The sequence below is a fragment of the Anser brachyrhynchus genome (assembly GCF_964034855.1).
Source record: "Anser brachyrhynchus genome assembly, chromosome: 1".
NCBI lineage: Eukaryota > Metazoa > Chordata > Aves > Anseriformes > Anatidae > Anser > Anser brachyrhynchus.
The window spans coordinates 44,596,679-44,616,299 of record NC_137694.1 but is presented as its reverse complement, the minus strand read 5'-3'; the positions used below and the strand labels follow the sequence as shown (position 1 = coordinate 44,616,299).

Below are 19,621 nucleotides of genomic sequence, written 5' to 3'. Positions count from 1 at the left end.
CGAACGAGAGCAACAGTTCAAATACAGACACGGCCTGGTAGGGGTTTGTTCCTCAGTCATCCCGAAAGCCAGGACCTTAAATACCAACCTGCTGTAGGAAAGGATATAAGGTATGGAGCTGGAGAAACCTGCAGATGCAGGCTGATCTATGCACAGGACAAGCTCGTGGGAAACAGCTGTCCACAGGTAGCCTCTCAGAGGCAGAAAAACTGCAGAAATGTGATGCTGCTATAATACCAATAGTCTTTAGAAAGCAAGCACAATTAAATGCGGTGATACAAAGAACTCCAGCCTTAGTGAAAAGAAAGATAACTGCAGAAGAAAGGACTCTTTCTATTGAAATTCCTGAGTGTCCCAGCTTGGACAGTGAAACTCTCGTGTGATGCTGCTCAGACTGGTAAACTTCCGTCACACTGCCCACTGCTGCACCCAATATAAGTTGATTTGCCAGCAAAAGCTATTTCTTTTGAAAATACATAGGATTAAGTAATACTAAGGTGGACTTACCAGGAGAATGAAAGGATCTGCGGCACCTATTAGCGCTGCCTGCTGCAGCATGTGTCCTGTTACACAGTGGGTAGCACGTTTCCCCACCCTTGCAAGTACTGGCCCTGCATGCTCCAATACTGACCACGACAGCACTCTGATTAGGCAATTAGTTACGCAAAAACATATTTTTTAAAGTAAGGTTTGAACAACACAGGAAAAAAATAAAAATAGAAATAAGGTATTGCTTCAGCATAAAGCCAAGTTTGTTTGCTTTTTTTAATTTTCCACTAATCAAACTCTTCCATTCAGCACACACAAAAAAAAAAGTATTGTAATCAGACATTATTAATAAAAGTGGCATAAATTTGGATGAAAAAAAAAATCTGAAAAGGCTTCCACCACTCACTAGGAAGGGAATAGCATTTTTTTAAAAAAAAAAAGTCCCAGTCCCAAGGGTTAGACCTCTGTCCTGAGAGGTGGTGGAGACCTCAGTTTCAACCTTGGTTTTGAATCAGGCAGAATGGATCTGAACACCATTTTCCCACTGCCTAGGAGCCTGTCCTCACCGTCTGGCTAACTGGGATCTGAGGGAGATGCTGCCATCTCCTCCTCCACGTCGCCTCTCTGAACAGCATCTAAAGACTTCTGTGAGCCTACACGAAAACACCGAAATGTCAGTTTTCATTTACAGCAGTAAAACTTCCAAAACAAATCCTTCAGATCTGACCAAAATTAATGAATATTTTCATTGATCCCAAACTATGTTTCTTCACAAAATCATTTGTTCCTCCCACCATATTTCTGAGGTTTAGGCAGTATCATCTGGAAAGAGAAGGACAAAGGCTTTATCTTTCCTGGTCTCGATCCACGTCACTTTTTCCCAAAACAGACTTTGGGGATAAAATTGGCCAGAGTCCATTTAAAAACCCCTCACCTCCTTCTGTTTGAGACTCCTCTTTCTTATTCTAGACTGCTTCACGGTGCTGCTTTGCATCATTAAACAGCCTAACCCCATTCCACCACATGAGTGCCTGAACGTTACTCAGAGTGAAATGTTGCTTGTATGTTAATTTTGTAAAGTGCTTAAGATCCTTCTCGAAGGAAGGAACAATAGAAATGTAAGTCATTATTGGTACAGGAACTGAGGAAATAAACCTAAGGAAAACAAGCACTAGAAACTGTCACACAAAATGCAGACCAAGTCGAAAGCTTAAACGGGAGCAAGAAAGGCTGTCAAATAATCTTCCGGGCTTGGCATGGTAGGAGACGTTGCAGAATGCAGCTAGCCCAGCAGAAGAAAATTAAATAAACCTGGCAAACTTCTGACGCAGCAGAAGGCAGCACAACCCCCAGCACACCTTAGAAATAAACCAAGGTCTGTAAACGCCAGACCCTTTCCCAAGGAAGAAAGGCCAAGGGACAGTGACAAAAACTCAGACACCACGGCACAGCAAGGAACGAGTGAGCACTGGCATCTAACATTACTGAAGGCAGTCTGAAAAAATTACATACTCAGGGAAAACACAGTTGAGGCAGAGGGAAAACAAGCGACGCTGAACATATTGTACGCTCAAATCGATGGCACCAAGCGCATGCCAGAGTTCATGAGCAGTGAGAGCAACTCAAGCACACAGTAGCTGCAGTGATAACCACCGTTTTAACACCGAGATACCTTTGCAGAGCAGCGGAGAAGCTAATACATAACAGTGCAGAGAAAACCACGAGGGAAAAGACTGTCCTGGTCTTGTAAAAAATACTGCCAAGATGCAGGTCAGCTTTAAGCCAAGCCAAGCCAAGCCAGTGAGCACAAAGAGGATTCAAACCCGAGCGAGAAGCATGTGAGAACCGAGCACAGGAACACTGGCCAGAACCAACACCAGAGGATTGAAACCAAGCCAAAGACACCACAAACAAGCTACTCCTTACTGAATAAAAAGTCTGAGCGGTTTCATATTAAGAAAAAATTGTTTCAAATGCTCTCAGAAGTAAACGTGGTCTGGCTTCTACTCCAGGAAAAGCAAACTGCCAAAGCCCTTGGAAAAGAAAGGGGAGAGAGGAGGAGGAAGAAAAAGAAAGAGAAAAACAAAAAGAAAGAGAAAAACAGAAAGAAAAGAAAAAGAAAGAAAAATGTAGGGCCATATGAATATGCAAATGAGGGCATAGCATCACCTCCTTTCTCTCAAGCCCAATGGAAAGAAAACAGAGCCTCCAGATCACAATATTCAGGAAATATAAAAATAGAAAAAGCAAAGGAATCGCAGGCCAAGCAGAGACATCAACATGAGACAGAGCTTCAAGCAAATGCAACCTAACAGATGAAAACACTCCCTCAGGCAGTGGGGACACTTCCACCCCCTGCGAGGCTCCTTCAGCAGAAGCTATGTTAGCGCTTTCTCCCAGCTCAGTTTGGTTGCTTGCTTCCTCTCTACCCTGATGTCTTCATGAATTTCAAACCTTAAAGCCACCAAAATTCTTGTGTTTTTCTCAACTGTCTTTCTTTTGCATATTTGGGAAGAGTTTTGGCCTGAAGAGAGTGGAAGGGAGAAGAGTCTTAAAATGTCAGTATATATCACTTAGATATATCACAATGAAATACTTTGCTAAAAAATGGCTGTGCACAAAACGAAAGCTTTAGAAATTTTCATTTTTATGTGACATTTTTCTGTCAAAAACTGTCTATGCTACAAAATGGTTTTGATACATTTAGATGACCTGAGAAAAAATATTTTTCAGGTCCAAAAATATTTTGTGTTGACTCAGAAAGAAATTTGAATCTTTTTCATCCACCAGAAAATACAAAACAACAGCTATGTTTCTTTCTTTCATTTCTAACCCAGTCACACCTCCCTTTCCGTTTTTTTTGAGGATGTCACTGATTGATCAGGAATGATGGACTGGATTCTTGATAAGGCCTTGTGATAGAAGTATTTAATTACTACACTCATTCTTTAAAGCTCATCTTCCCACAGGAGCTCAGCTACCACCTGAATTAAGATATGGGTATTTACTGTCAGCAACCTGGGGTAACACATCCCCACAATCAATGAAACGCTCACAATGAAGTGGACACAGGTACAGACCAGCAGGGGACATGCCCCAGAAATCTCTAAGCCAGTGGCAAGCAAGAGTGGTTCTGACCACAAGCAATGTGGTTCTGGCACCAGCTCTGAAAAGACAGGAGGTACTGAATCACAAGGTGTAGCCCTACCCTAGGTGGTTTTGGTTCTCTGTAAAGTTGGATGATAACTGCATGTTAAGAAGATTAAAAACTTTCCAGCAACACTGAGTATTTTTGAGTTGTTGCACCCTCTCAGCATCATTGTGTTTAAAGCACGCAAAAGCACCTTTACTGCTTTTTCCCATCTGCCCTTCACACTCTCGACGAGGCCCCCTAAGCCTGCACGAAGCCCGTTATAATTCTCCTCTGCCTATCAAACCCTTCAGAAGAGTTAGGCAGTTGGTGTGTAAAGCCTGCTGCCTACCATGCTGACTAATGTTGTCTGATTGTTCCCTTGTACTCCCCCGTTGGTCCATCTGTACCCATCTGCTGCCTTTTGTCTTCTAATTAAAGTGTAACCGCTTTGGGGTAGGAGCCCCTTTCTGGTTAGCTCTCACGCAGCTCCCTGCAGAGCAGAGTCCCAGGTCCATAACTGGGTGCTGGGGACAGTGACGACAACACACAAGAGGTAGCTGCACGTAGAAGCAGCAAGGGGGAACAGTGAGCCCCTCGCTGTGTGGCACGGGCAAGTCAGCTGGAAGAAAGCCCCAGACTAGAGCTGTCCTCCCAAATAACAAAGGCAAGATCAGCCTTCCTTCTCCTCCGGCTGGACAGTGTTACAGCACCAGTACACCAGCCATGGTCCTTAGGGTTGCCCTGTCCAAGGAGTCAGGCTGGCAACCCCAGTAAAGGTCAGACGGCTGCAAGCACTCAGATCAGCTCTACCAGCATGGAAATGATAGGCAGCATCCCAATACTGGCTGTGTTTAATAAAGATCTCCATATTTTCCAATATCTGATTTGCACTAAAGGACGAGGTCTCTCCAAGAAGCTGTCATTGTTTCAATGTAAGAATTCCCTCTGGTAGCCAAAGAGTAGGGCCTGGTGGAAAAGAGCCAGAATATTTTTCTGCAGGCTCATGAATCATAAAAATATACTCCAAAATTCAAGCAAACAAAGTCAAGAACTGCTTCAGCAAGAGGCAAAGAGAGCAAATAGCTTACACTGTTGTATGGTTAGGAGGGGGCATCCAGCGAGTGTCCTCTTTGGTCAAAGAGACGGACTAGCTCATTACTGCAGGACGCAGTAATCTAATCTAACACTCTGATACAATCAGTCAGCAAAGATACCATTTGATAAGAATGTCCACAAGATTTAAGTTGGAAGCTTTTTCAGAAAGATCATTGCATTTATCACCTGATAAGGAAAGCTTTGTGTCGCACTTGCAGCTGCCCTTTTCCTTAAGAGTCAGTGTAAGATTAACATGGCCATAATTAGCCATAAATCCATACAGTTGCATCCTGGGCAACTGCGAGAAGCCAGGCCAAATCCTGGCAGTGGGTGCAGCATAGGTGCACAAGTAAAGCCATCTGGTTGTCTGACTGAATCAGGGTCATCAACAAAGCCATCAGATGTGACCTAGATCAGGTATCTAAGGGACGCTCACTTGGGAGTGGGGCATCCATAAAATATGTATTCTTTGATGCAAGCCTGCTGTCTAATGAGAAGCAGGGGATTCAGCAAATTATGATCTCTTAGAGAAATGTCCAGAAAGAACACTCCACAAATAAGGGGGAAAATGCATGTACAGAGTCCCATTCTAATTTCAGCTATGTGTGCTTAAATCCAGAGTGGTCCATCTGCCCTAAGTGAAGCTATATCCTTCTAAAAACTGGTTCTATGGGAACAGAATCAGTCACTAAATCTGAGTAGGTTTAAGCAAACTCCTATGCCATTTCTCTTCAGGGACAATGAGTCATAAATCCCCATGTACACAGGGAAATTAGCAAAACAAGACTGATTGGCAAAAACAATCCAATCTTGTCTCACCATAAAAGGAGCTGGTGGGATAAAAAACGTTTCCTCTGTGAAGTCCATGGACATCAAGATGCCAGAGCTCTGCACACAGAGCAGAACCTGGCCCAAGGAAAAACTTCCACCCCAGGGAAACAAGCATACCTGTGCATGCATGTACAAATAATCAGAAAGGCTTGATCAGGTGGACACCAGACAACACGAAGAGGAAACTGTCTCAAACGATCTAGTCATCTTTCCAAAGGCAGAGGAGGGCCTTCAGAGAAGATGCTTACATTTGTACAGCTACAGATTTCACCTCATAGCCCTACATGCTTGTTCCTCTCTTATTTTTAAAGAGCCTTCTTCAGCACATGAAATAATTAAATAAATCTAAATCCTTCCTTCTGTTGGGCAACTTGACATATACATGATTCATATTGGTTCTTCATGAAGTGGCCAGTACCACACAGATCCTTACTAAAAGCCAAGACTACCAATCAGATTTTCAGTCCTCTTCTCTCCTTCTCTGTCATTTCTGCCACTGGAACACTGAAGGAAATGACTGTGAATACTTCTTTTAATGTGCAGGAAGACTTGAGACTAGGTCTATACATCTTTTTCCTTAACAGAGAGAATAATTCTCCTTTTGAGCTTGTGATTCACAGAGAGATGCTCCCAAACAACATTAGTCACGGTCACTACTGTCTCCTGGTCCCATAGAAGCAGGTGGTGTCTAGTTTCTTACCACTCTGAAGGCTGCAAAGCTATCAAAAGCTACAGCCTTTTTAGCATCTCTGTGGTGTTCATCGGACCTCCAAAGCTGCAAACTCCTGGAGGTGACATGTGCCTTCATAAGGGCTTTTGTCTGTGGCCATCAAACAGCTGCCTGCTCATATAAAAGGTACATGATAAAGGGTGCAGAAACGACGTCCTCACCAGGTCAGGATTGAAGTTTTTGCTGATCGGTCTATCCATGACCTAGATTTTCCTTCCTATCAAACAAGAGGTCTCTTGTGAGACACTCTTCAGGTTCATCTTGCTCACCTAATCACAGAAATGTAGGCTGCCAGAGAACCACATGAGATCATTTACTGCATTCTTCTGCTCTGAGGCAGGACAAGATAGAGACAGAAAAATACCCAACAGTGCAGGGTCTGTGTGTCCTCCAGCAAATGAGCCTCACCAGCAAATGAGCCTTGCCATGTCTCACCATGATAATGATTAGACAGCTCCCTACATCTATAACTGAACTATTTCTGCTTGAAAATTTAGCAAGATTTCTTCTTGGCCCTACTCACTGTGGACATGAAAGGCAATCAGCCATGAAGTCCTTTGTCAACAACGTTTTAGATGTCCAAAGATGTATCTTCTTCCCCTCTCTCTTTTTTTTTAGATAAAACAAATCTTATTTTTCCATTTTACTTTCCTCAATCCTTCTTCCTTTCTGTAGCTCCCTCCTACATCCTGAGGGAACCTTTCCTGAGCACAGATGTGCATAACACATCTCTGTGGTAAGCAGGGAACAGAGTCACACAAGTTCACTGATTTAGAAACTCACCTTATGTGGACTATGACCCAGGCTGAACACAGCTCTGGAAAGCCCATGCGGCAGCAAGCAGTGGGACCACTTTTCACCCTGTTGCAATGTTGCGGTCACTGAGACTGCCGACAGAATGTCACAGCAAATGGCCCCATTCCCAGGGAGCACTAACGTGTGCAGTGGTGTAGGGGAACAGGCTAGGAGCAGCCAGTCTGTGAACTTCTAATCATGGCTGCACCGATGGCTACAAGAAGTGGAACAGATGCTACTAATTGATTTTCAGGAGTTCAAAAGTCAGACAATGATAATTACAGGAGCAGCGGGCAAACATTTTATCTGCAGAAGGGGCGAGGGTTGGTATGGGCAGAGGATTAGTACATGCATCAGGGAGAATGAAGCTTTCGGCATAAGCTTCCCATCTGTCCCCTTTAAGATGTTTTGTAGTGCTACCCTGGACAAACCCATCACCTGGGACTTTGCATCCCCAGCAAGGAGCAGGAGCTACTGGGTTATTCATGGGAAGAGATGCCCTGGGAAACTTGCAAATCAAAGGGATCTTTTGGGCAGCACAAGAGGTTGCTGTCATTAGCATGTGGAGAGGTGCTCCAAATCCCCAGTTACACATCAGAGAGAAGAGGCAGAAAAGCCTCAGCAAAATGGAGAAGCTGAGAACAACCAAGCGACAGAAGTGATGCAAAACTCACAATTCTCCTATGTTAATGACTATGCTTCAGAAGGGAAAAAGAAACAAAAAAATGTTTGATGGGTAGAAATTAAAGCAGAGAAAGAATCTCAAAGAGAGCCTCAGAGAAAGTGAGGTCTGTGTCATCCCCAAGGTCACTGGAGGAAAGGGAGGCAGCAGACAGGAGGAGCTGGGAGCTAATGGGACATGACTGCTGTGCGTTGCCTCACCAGAGAAGGTGGATGTGAGCAAGAGCTGGAGAGAAGCACCTGCCAGCTCTCACAAAGGGATCACAGACCCCGAAATAAGTCCTCATCACATGTGGGATTATAGGAGAGTAGAGGAAAAAGGCAATCAGTAAAGAGAAAGCCTGGGTGAAAATTATTCCTACACAAAACACCACAGACACAAAAGTTAGTGCAGTGCCTAGCCTTTGGCTTACCTTACAAGACCTCTGGCCTCAGCTCATTGCTGTATTGAGGCAGGGCCATGGGGTAGATCTCCTTCACCAGTACTTGCATGTCTGTCCCTCTATAGTCAATACAACAGAGGCATCCAAGCACCCAAAAACACACCTAGACTACATCTGGCCAATGAAACCAGAGCTCTACTAATCAGCTAATTAAAAGCTAGTGAGAGAAGGCATGTAGCCTTCTGCCCCTAAGGAACAGTCATACTAAGAAGTGAATGAAGCACAAAACATTTGTTATCATGAGATGAATTGTTACTCATAGCTGAAATAGCAGAAGACCTCGGGATACTGCCCCTTTCCAGAAAATGGTTCTTTTGTGATTGTCAGCTCTACAAGGCTTCAGTCTGTCTGAAGGGCACAGGAGATTTGTCAGCATCAGGGTCTGGGGACAGCCGTAGCTCTTCTGGAAAATGAAATCCTGTTCTGAAATAACTGGTGCATTTTTCAAGATTTTTCTTTCCATATTGGGATGAAAAATCAAAATCTCGGCAAATTTCACAGATCTGAAATATGGAAATAGATTCATTCACTGTCTGCATCTTTGCTGCTCAGAAAATGGAAGGCTTCACACCTGTTTTAAAGCTTTCTTTTCATATATATACACACAGCATGAGACATACACCTCCCAATCTATTTGCCGTCTTTCAAGAATCATCTGCACCACCCTGTACAGAGCAGCAAATTGTGCCACTAAATCCAGAGGAGACTAATAAAAATGATCAGAAGACTACAAAACATGACCTACCAGGAGACTGAACAAATTCTTGTTTAATCTACAGCAGAGACTGGGAGACAACATGATAGAAGCTTTCAAACATACATACGGAAGATAAAAAGAGAAAGAGAATAAACAATTCTCTGTGTCCACAAGGGAGATGCCAAGTAGTAATAGGCTTAAACCGCATTCAGGGAAATCTAGGGTAGACGTTAGAAAAACTTTCCAGAGTAAGGAGAAAGAAGCCATGGAAGAGATTGCCTCAGGATTTCACAGAGCATCGAAGGACTCTCAGAACAGGTGAAGCAAACATCTGTCAGGAATAATTTCAGTCTAGTTGATCCTTCCCTTGGGCAGAGGGAGGAACTAACTGACCTCTTGATGTTCCTTCCAGGCACGGCATCTGATAATGGATAAAAGTGTGCAGCAATGTAATTAAAGACTGAGCTATTGTGAATGCACACAAGTGGACTGAATCAGTGTTTCCCATGCAGCTGCTTTCATCCTTCATCTCCTACTGCCTTAGTGTTTGGGAAACTCTCCTGTTCTTTGTGCAGTTTCTCCTATGTATTACCTAGAAGGTGCTAGGACCAAACACCTTGCTAATTTAGCAAAAAATAGTGAGACTTTGGATGATTTTACACTGCAAAGCAATGAACTTACAAACTTATTTGGATTGTGTGCCAATAATATATGAATAATTTATGGTTTGTATCATGGCATTGCCTGGGAGCTGCTGTTAAGGGCCAGCATTCCACTTTGTCTGACTCTGTAAACATGGAACAAAATTATGATCATTGCCACAAAAGGCTGTTTCACCCTTACTTTTTAATGCTTGCATTTCAGATGAATGGAGAAAATTAAGAACAAGGCTATGATGCTCCAGCTATGAAATGTATTTTTCTGTGATCAGAGCATGATGGAGATGACTTCTGTGTTTTCCAGGAAGAAAACATTTGAACAGCTCAGAGTTTGATTATAACAATCTGATCTTCCCACTGAGTGGGACCCCACTTCAAGGTAAAACATTTGTGTTTAGAAAGTGCTAAGGGCTTTTCATACAACTAATACCATAGCTCGTTATGATCTCATTTCAGTCCAGCTTCTACAAAATGAAGAGCTGTTCTGGCTTAATGCACACCAAGTGGTCCCCGTAGACAGCAGGGATCAGGCAGGTCCTAGGTCCAATCCCCACCACTCAAGCCCACCAGCATCTCTTCCACTAATTGTCTGGCTCAGCTCAGAGACCCCAGATATTCTCTCACAGACTGAACAGGTTCTCTTACCGCTAATGAAAGACCCTGAGCCCTCATTGAGGGTGCAGCAGGGTAGTACATGTGAGAAGCAGGATGAAAACAAGACTATGTTTATCTGTGCCTCCTCAGAGGCCTGCAATGCATTCCAGCAACCGATTGCCCACAGCCTGCACTGCTAACAGTCCCTAGCTGGATTCATGCTGCAACTGCCTTGATTTCCTGCTATGATAATGGAGTTTTCCTCTGTGAGAACAAATCTGATGCTAGCTAGAAACAAATCCACTTTGCCTGGTGGGCTTTAGTGAAGTTATGCAATGGGCAGAGTTTGACATGAGATGCATCCCGGAGCAGTCCGTACAATATCCAGCCAACCTGCCTGCAAACATGTCCAAAGGTTGTCTGCACATGCTACTGCCATGCTGTATGTTTCCCCTTGCTCCTGTCCCACTGAGACCTCTACTGCCAGGTACTAATGTGATGGCTCTTCTGCTTCCTTCAAAACTTGCTCCTCCAACCCTCTTCTGAATGCACTTCTCCTGACAGCCTTCTATTTCTTTCTCATTTCTCCATGAATTCTTCCTGACTTTAGCCATGCAGGTTTCTTGCAAGTCCATAGAGGAGACAAGGAGCCAAGGAGAGAAGGGTTTCTCTGCCTGGTGGGTCAAGGGGACATTTTTCTAAGCCATATACATTATCGCATCCAGGCTGAGCTCTGCTTCATATCTGTTGAGTGCGTTGCTGAATTCTTCTTAGTTTTGCTCTGACTTCTCACCTCCATCAGTTTTTTATATCTCATAACTACCTCAAGCTACCCCCTCCACTTAGCTGATTCAAACCCTTTGGGAATGCTTGTTCTGAGCCTGGACCACTGACACTTATGTGGGAGGTGAAATGAACCAAAGCTTTGCACTAACACAGAAATCCACACCATTTCTAAAATGGTGGTTTGGGTTACATGCAAATTATTCAGATATATGCAAATTTAGATCTTTGAGCAACTTGGCATGATCTCATGTACATATCCTACCTAATGCACCATCCCATTGCAAATGACAGTGGCCAGATATATCAAGCACAGTTAACAGCTGCATATTACTAAGTGTGGCTATAGCTCAGTCACAGCCATTTAGCATACATAACTTCACTGCCTTCAAGCCGTGCAGAGAAGTATTTTCTGTCTCTGCCATTGAAACTCATAGCTCAAAGGAGGTCTTTTCTCTGAAAGGCAGGGAAACTTATGTTCAGAGGTGACAGAAGGGAAGCTGATTAATTCTTTATGCATGCTAATGGAAGAATGTAATGGCATCCTGCATGGAGATGACAGCAGCCTGGGTATTGGAGATACCAGTGGCCCAGGATGCAAGGAGGAGATTGCCAACTCTTCCTGAGTACAGAAGGCAGGAGGATTATTTGCTCAGAGCCTTCCTCCATCTTCCTCCTGTGTGGTACAGTTTGAGAATTATCAAAGATATCCTACCCTCTCCCACTTCCTCTCCTTGGTCAGAAGGATGATCACCAGCTTGGGATGCATCTGGTATCCGTCCTCACTGAATGACAGATTCCTGCCTTCAAAGGTGACATTGATCAGGTACCTGTAGGAGAGAGAAAAGAGCAAGAAGAACATTAATGCTTGGGAACTGAACCCAACACAAGAGCCTGCTTTCCCCTCTGCAGTTTGTGCCAGGACAGTAGAAGCACACTACAAACAACTGTTGTCCAGCTGGGGACAGCAGAGGAAAATCTAAGAGGAAGTGGGTGGTAGAAACAGGACAAATACTCCAGAAACTGGGACCATCAGTTGAGGCAGGGCCTCAAAGGGCCTAAGTTTCCCCCGTTTAGGACCAGGATAAAGAAGATGTTGGTGCTCACTGAGTTCCTGAAAGCACAAGTCACGTGCATACACATGTGCCCACAGTCCTTGATTTCCCCTTTCCACAAAGGGCAGAGGGATCCATAGCAATTAGCTGTGTCAACATGCTCCACAGCCTACATTTTGCTCACTGTCCAAGGGGGATTTCACATTGCATTTGAGGACAGTGATGGCCCACAGGTAAAGCAGTGGATACAGCCTCCCCTGTTCAAACATGAAGGAAGCTGCAGAGAGCAGAGGAATGAGCACCTGTGAGTGCTCTGTCCTTATTAGAGCCAGCATGCCTTAGGGGGCCCAATGTGATCCTCTCAAGCAGCTTAGGAATAGGGCCAGGGGGTACTGGGATAGCCCAGTGAACGTCCTTTTCCCTAGGGACAGAGTCATGCCATGTACTCTGCAAGATCAAACTACAGGGTGATCAGCCCTGCAGATCCCTGCAGCCAATATTAACGATTCCCTTTGTCTGGAAAGGCTCCATCGCTTCTGTGCAAGGCACCCCGCTTTGGGCCATCTCATGTCAGCTGTACAAATGGACTATTAAACAGTCCGGGCTTCAGTCTCATTTATCCTCAGGCCTCTTCACTCAGCTCTGGCAGTGGGGAAGACCTTTAAGTGGACCAAGATTACAGCTACACTCATTTCAAGGCCTTTCTACATTGTGAGAGCATGTTGAAGCGGTGTTGCTGTAAAAGAGAATCAAGTCTATTGTTTTCTTAACTGTCAGACCATCCAGAATGACACTGTGGGGAAGAGGGGGAGGCAAATATACATTTCACAGTTCATTGGCTTATAAGACATCTCCGTGGCACTCTGACAGTTTCCCCTGTTCATATATTTCACTTCAACTCACAATCCTGTTGCATGAAGTAGATTTTGCCTTTGTACACCTGCTCTAGCACCAGTAGCATCACATCACTGCGAGAGGCAGAGGTGAGCGAGCTGCCTGCAGGGCTAGCCCCAGGACATCGCCCGCCCCTGCTTCGCCCAGTTCTCCTAAAATTACACAAGCAGCATTTCCAGACACGAGAAGCTCTTCTGCTCTATTACACCACAACAATAGGAAATACTTCCTGATACCCAGCTTCAGTTTGTCCCTTGTGAACTCAATGTGAACCAATACGGGGGGGTGGGAGGGGGTGGCACTCAAATTTCTGTTCTTTCAAGGGGTTCACACATTCCACCCGTCTGCACACAGAGACGTCCCTACTAATTTAACAAAAGCACGGGTAACAGGCAAACTTCTTCAAACAAATAGAAAAGCGGGTCATGTTTTCAGCTTCTTCCTTTTCCTGAATTCTTCTGTCCTAAGCCCACTACCCGACGAAACCCACCCACTATTTCCCCATACATGCTGTGACCTTCAGGGGATGTGTGCAATGTAGGGAACAGCCATACGGGAGCCTGGGGTGAAACACTGCAACAGGCCTATCTATTTTCACAGGCAGACTATTTGTCATTTCCCAAAAGCCAGACCCATTCAGCACCCAAACACTGAGCAAACCCCAAATCATCAGCCACCTGGAAAATCTTAGCCATGCAACTGTAATGGTGTAAAACATCGAGTGTTAGGATCACACATGCTCTTCTGGCTCTCCCTTCCCAGCTGTTTGCATTACTCTGGTACAGTGAATGCCAGACACAGACCGCCATGGGTATGTGCAGCCTACCAGACCTACAAAAGGCTTTGGCAGTGAGAAAGACCTTCCAGGGGACCAAGATTACAGCTACACCCCTTTCATGACTTCTCTGCACTGGCGCTCAGAGTTAACAACAAAGCAAGGCTCCGAGGAGATGAGGATGCCATTAGCATGATGAGAATTGCAGCTTTATGTGTCAGTATTTAGAAAGCAGTGCCAATATCTAATTAAACAAACAGCAATATTAGACAATTCTCGGTCCTCTTTCCCTCCCTACCCAAGAATGATGCCACTGTGGGAATCTCCCTTGCACAGCCTGACAAGAGTTCACATAAATCAGTGAGAGAGATGACACAAGAGGGTGTCATTTCTGTTCATTTTCCACTGGAAAGATTAGAACCACTAATAATAATCAAGGAGGGATCATCAGTGCCTCCGATCCTTGGAGCTGCCTTGAGATTTACACTTAAAGCGGCACTAAAATCCCTCACTTCGCACCTTAATGACTGAAATTAGCCTCCAGATTTGGTACAATAACTCTTCAGAGGGTTTTCTCTGTAACCCATTAGCAACATGTTTACCAAAGTTTGTAGGAGGAGAGCAGAAAAAGCAGCTCCCCCTGCAGCTTTCAAACATTCCCGCAGCTCACACGGTCCTAAATTCTAGGGTTTGGGGCTAGTGGCACCCAAGGAGTTGCTGGGCTTGCTCAGGTGCGCTGGGCTCCATCCACCCTCCCTCCGAGAGCCCAAGTTGGTGCTGGGCAGCAGAAGGCACGGTGTGTGGGTGCTGGGGGATGTGGGCTTCCCACAATGAGATGGAGGCACACATGAACAGGCAACTTGCACGCCCATGGTGGCTACTGGCTATTCTAGCAGGGATGCTGGACGGGCCTGGAAGGTAGGTCCGGGAGTGGGACAGGGGCAGGCTGGAGCCAAAGCATCAGGGCTTGAAGGACTCCCTGGCAGCATGCTGCAAGGCAGCCCTGCTTGGGTGGGTCTGCCCTCCATCACTGGTATGCCAGCGTGATCACTGCCTGCTCTGGCCGGGGGGATTTATTTCCTCCCTACAGCCTACAAGTGCACCAGTCCCTGGAGAGGCAGCCGAGGGGCTAGGAGACTCCCTGACACATCTGCGCTAAGCCACACTGCACTGGGGCACAGCACGGAGGCAGCAGGCTGTGCTCGTGGGTGAGGTAACGCAAGATGAAGCTGTGCCTGTAAAACGCAGCGAGGGCTTAATTTGTGATTTCCTGAGTGTATGCAACTCCGAGACGGAGAGAGAAAGAGAGAGATTATTTTAATTAATCTCATTTGCTGGAATCACCTTTCAGCAAAGATTTTTGCTTGCACAGGTGTTTCTGGAGCTGCTCACTGCAAGCACAGAAGGGTCCGACCCCTCCCCAGCCCAGCGGAGGTGCAGTGGCCACAACGCCAGCACACAGCCACGTGGGAGCAAGATGCACGTGACACTGTGGAAGCAGAGTGACATTGCGAGTCCCATGGTACAGATGAGCAGGCAGGAACAAAGCAGGACAGGACATGTCCTTGGGCACAAAGCAAGTCAGGCTCAGGGGGACTGGGCTCTGTGTTCTGACCATTAGGTAACATCACTCATCCTAGATGTGAGGTTGTCAGCCCTGTGAGCGAATGGAGAGTGTTTCCAGAGCTGGTTGGCATAGGAAATAGAGCATTAAAACCACATCAGATGGCCAATTTAGGACCAGCGGAGAGATTATGACATATTAAATGGTTTCAGCTAGTGATGGGGAAAGCCTGGAGAGGCAAATGTGGCAGGCTGAGGGGATGTGGGGGGAGGCAGGGAGGGTGTTAACTGAGTCTTTCTCTGCCCTAGAGACAGCTCTGAAGGGGATGCATTTGAAATTAGCACGAACCGCTCTGACTTCTGCCTCCAGTGCACTGCAGGGAATCAGCTCCTCCTGAAGCTACTGAGCGTGTGGGCAAATTTGGGCAATGCCCTCGTTCAGTCCATAGCGCTCCCTGCCTCGCACGTGCACACGCACACACATGTGCATGCACACGCACTCCCTTGTGCCCTGTCAGTGCTTGTTACACTCCGATGCGACAAGCGGTCTGCCTGAAAAGGCACGATTATCCTAACATCGACCGCCTCCCCGAGTAAGACAGGTCATATAAATAAACCAGCCTCTCCACCGTCAGCATCAGGGAGTCATCTCTGCAGCCCAGCACACAAACAAGGCATAAAAGGAGAAATGGAGTGCAGGTGGAGGGTGGGGATGAAAGGCGACAGGACACCTTTGCCGGGGAGTATCTGCAGGGTAAAAGGCAGGTGGAGATTGCTGCGGGATAAGGGGAGGGGGACACAGACTAGCATCAGCCTCTTTGGAAACCCACCACAATGTGAAACACTGAGGCCAGTTTAGCAGCATAACAGCAGTGAGGGGAAGGCAGTGCTAGACCTTTCCCCCAAAAAATCTGCATGGTAAAATAGCCTTTTTATTTCCCGACAGACAGGATTAAACAGCCACTGGCCAGAGGTGCCTGCCCAGCCCCACTTCATGCCCAGGGAAGAGCACGGATGGTGTGTTGCTGCATCCCAGAACAGGTGCCCCAAAGCTCCAGAGCACGTTCCCTGCCTGCCGCAGCTCCTGCCCGCTCCACACGCCTGCTGCTAGACCAGGACAGACGGACAGAAAGGTGGGTGGCTCAGTGGACAGGCAAAAGGGGGCTTAGGACCAGCGTAGTTATCTACAGATGGGAATTCTGATCTTCAGATGGCAAGTGATCGACAAACAGGTTTAACCAGCACTAACTATGCTGTTAATAGCTTCTCTCATCTGAGACTGAAATAGTGTAGATTTTTTTGTAATGAGAAAACTGCAACTGATCCCTTCAACTTCTAATTTAAACCTCCGTTCTCCAAACCCATGGGAAGCTTAAAATAATGCAGATATTATTTCTCCCCACTGTTGCTTGGCAGTTCCGTGGCTGCCTGTGCCTCAGAGGACAGCCAATACACGCACCGCAGCCACCCGGACCCAGCTGCGAGCACATGAGGTCCCTGAAGATAAGGCAGTCCCCAGGGAACGCTGAATCCAATTGCTCATTCCCAAAAAGATGAGAATAGGTTCTTCATGTGCCCTCGATCAGACTTTCCCACTCCTGATACCGACCCTGGCCAAGCCTTTCAAAGGCTGTCCCGTTGCTCCTTCCCCTGCGCTGCTCCTGCTGTTGCGGTGCTCGTGGAGCTGTGCGAGGCGGGCACATCTGGCCACATCCGTGTAACATCTGGCCAGTGTCAGGTACGATTTACAGTGAAAGGATTCCACGCAAAGGGCATGAGAGCAGCTGATTTAACATAATAAGGGGCATGGACTCTGTTCTTTCTGCGATGATGAGAACAAATTCAAAACAAAATAGACCAAAAAAAAAAAAATAGAAGCAGCAGCTGACTGGAAAAACTAAAACTTAAAGGAATAGCATCCCGCTCTTTTTAATTTGCTCCTTTCTCCCTCACTGTCAGTGTTACCACTGACTCTGGGGAGATGTGCTGCAAGAAAGAAAGCAAGCGTAGAAAAAAAGACCAAACAAATTCCAAAATACGCAGGTATCCTACACCAGAAAATCTGTCCAGGCTCCAGCCATTTTGTGCTGCCGAGAACCAACCTGACCGTCACGCTTAGAGAAACACACAGAGCTTGGGATTGTTTTCATTAAGCAAAAAGGTTAAGAGAGCAACTAGATTAGGAAATATCCCTCAGGCTATAAGATAACAGAGATATAAGAGATTAATATGGTTCCTTCTTGCCATCCACAACTTTTTAAAAGACAAGAGGGCACATACTGGGCAGGAGTAAATATCCAGCTGATATCAAGGGGGTGATACTGTTTGGTCTGATGAGGTTCTGGCCTCTTACCTTTAGGAATGTTGAATTTTCTCGGTGTTTGGTTCTGACCTGTGAAATATCTGTTTCTGGTGGAAGAGAAATTTCTGGTGATCTGTCTTTGCTGTTTCTCCATCATATTCGGCAAAGTTGTTTTGAAAACAACTTTTGAAACGTACTTGTGTGCTGAAACTTCCCAGTAACACCTTCCATATACAGTGGAATGGTGAAACTTTTTCATCATTTCCCCCTCTTAAACATAAATGAAACGGTACTTACACTTTCCCTCCCATTTCGTCTATTCATCTGCCATGAATTTGTCACTTCAGAAAGACTCTGAGCTGACAGTTCCTGAGGACTGCTAATATATCTATCTGCAGAGTGTGCAGGGAGCCAGAGCAATGGCAGGGCCACTTTCCTACACGCATTGCTTGATCCTAATGAGTCAGGACCATTCCTGAGGATGAGAAGTTCACTTTCCACAGCCTATGCAGTCCCAGCTCCCTCCTGAAAATACTAAAAGGAAAGTCAAGCACTGCACCACAGGATTCTGCAGCACAGGCACCTGTCCAGTCAGGAAGTGGGGATCACTGCCCCACACTGGGAACTTGGGGTCAGCTCCAACCTAGGGCAGAAATGACACTAATGACACTTAGGTGAGAGGCTGTTTGTCCCATTTCTTCGGTAAGCTTCAGAGTTTCCAAAACAACATTTTTTTCCATGTACCTAATACTGTCACGGACCTGATCTCTCATTTGCTTTTCATCCTCTGCAGTCAGTGTCTTTAATAGAAAGGTGGAAAGAGATGGTGTCCATCAGGTCCCGTGGCATTTCACACTCCTTTGCCAGGGTGCTGCTGACAGTACCAAGGCCATCCTTTAAGTGCTAGGTCTCTTGAAAGAAATACATGTATAGATTAGGATGAGGTGACCTGTTTATGAAGAAAAGGGCAGGACAAATCTTCATTTCCCTCCTGTTTGCTATGTCAGTCCCAGCAATACCTTGAAAAGCCAACCAAAGCCAAATTTCTCTTACACACTTCCTGACTAACCTATTTTGACAAATGCCGGAACCAGAAAAATTATCTATCAAAACCACCTTTTTAATGGGAAAGGGGGATAACAACTTGGCAACGACATTTTCTCATGAGGAGGTTAACGTTTTGTCAGAAAGACAGAACCACGAGATCTGAAAACTGTAATGACATTGGACAGAAAATGAAGCTCCTGGCATGGTTGTGCCCTCATACAGTCTTGTCCTTTGTGTGACACCTTCTACCCTTTCTTTTTTTGGACATGAGTCCAAATGCATGTAATGGGCCACCATGAAAGAGTCCGGCAAGGACTAGCACCCTCTCAGCAAGGGAAGGGATATCACTGGAAATTCAATCTGTTCAGTTTTTGAGAAGGAGAAATACGAGCATAAAATTCCCGTGCTCCTAATCACGAGAGAGAGCAAATAGGATTTCCATGTCAAAATATTCCATTTTAAACCCAAAATATTTGATTTACAACTTTTGTTCAAAAACTATCAATTTTGCTGGCAAAATGACACAGTCCCAACTAGCTTGAGAATACACCTCTACACCTTCTGGCCTCACTGGAAATAAAACTGAAACAAGGAAAAGTATTAAGAACATATTCTGGTTAAAGCTGAAAACATCTATAAATCTCATAGGAAATCATCCTGTTCTCAGAAAGTTTTTTTTAACCAAAAAGCTTTGATAAAAATAAATATACTTCTGAATTGACTCATCAAACCTTTAAGTAATATAAAATAGCTAATAGAAAATAGCTTTAAGGTCAAAATTGTTACAGTGACTGGATAAAATAAAAGCTAAACATTCAGACCAAAGTTGTATCAAGCCACAGAGCTTTACTGAGTTACTAAATTCCTGCCAATTACTGATTAAATATATTATTTTTAATTTCCACATTTTCCCATCCTTCCTTATTCTTCAAGAATGGGTGACATACCACTTTTCTCCAAAGCAAAAACATTGGAGAAAATATTCCAATGTATTTCTCCTGTCAGAAAGGACTACAAATCTGCTGTGATAGATTTACATGGGGCAGTAAAAGCAC

General features: G+C 45.2%; 1 protein-coding gene across 2 annotated transcripts in view; it reads right to left on the bottom strand.

The window, feature by feature from the left end:
* GRIN2B (glutamate ionotropic receptor NMDA type subunit 2B) overlaps positions 1 to 19,621 on the bottom strand; it is a 200,250-nt gene that overhangs the window by 64,001 nt on the left and 116,628 nt on the right. For both annotated transcript variants that reach the window (XM_080557268.1, XM_080557267.1), the window contains exon 5: positions 11,646 to 11,760. In XM_080557268.1, the coding sequence (XP_080413394.1) occupies positions 11,646 to 11,760 (115 nt within the window). The remainder of the gene's footprint in view (positions 1 to 11,645; positions 11,761 to 19,621) is intronic.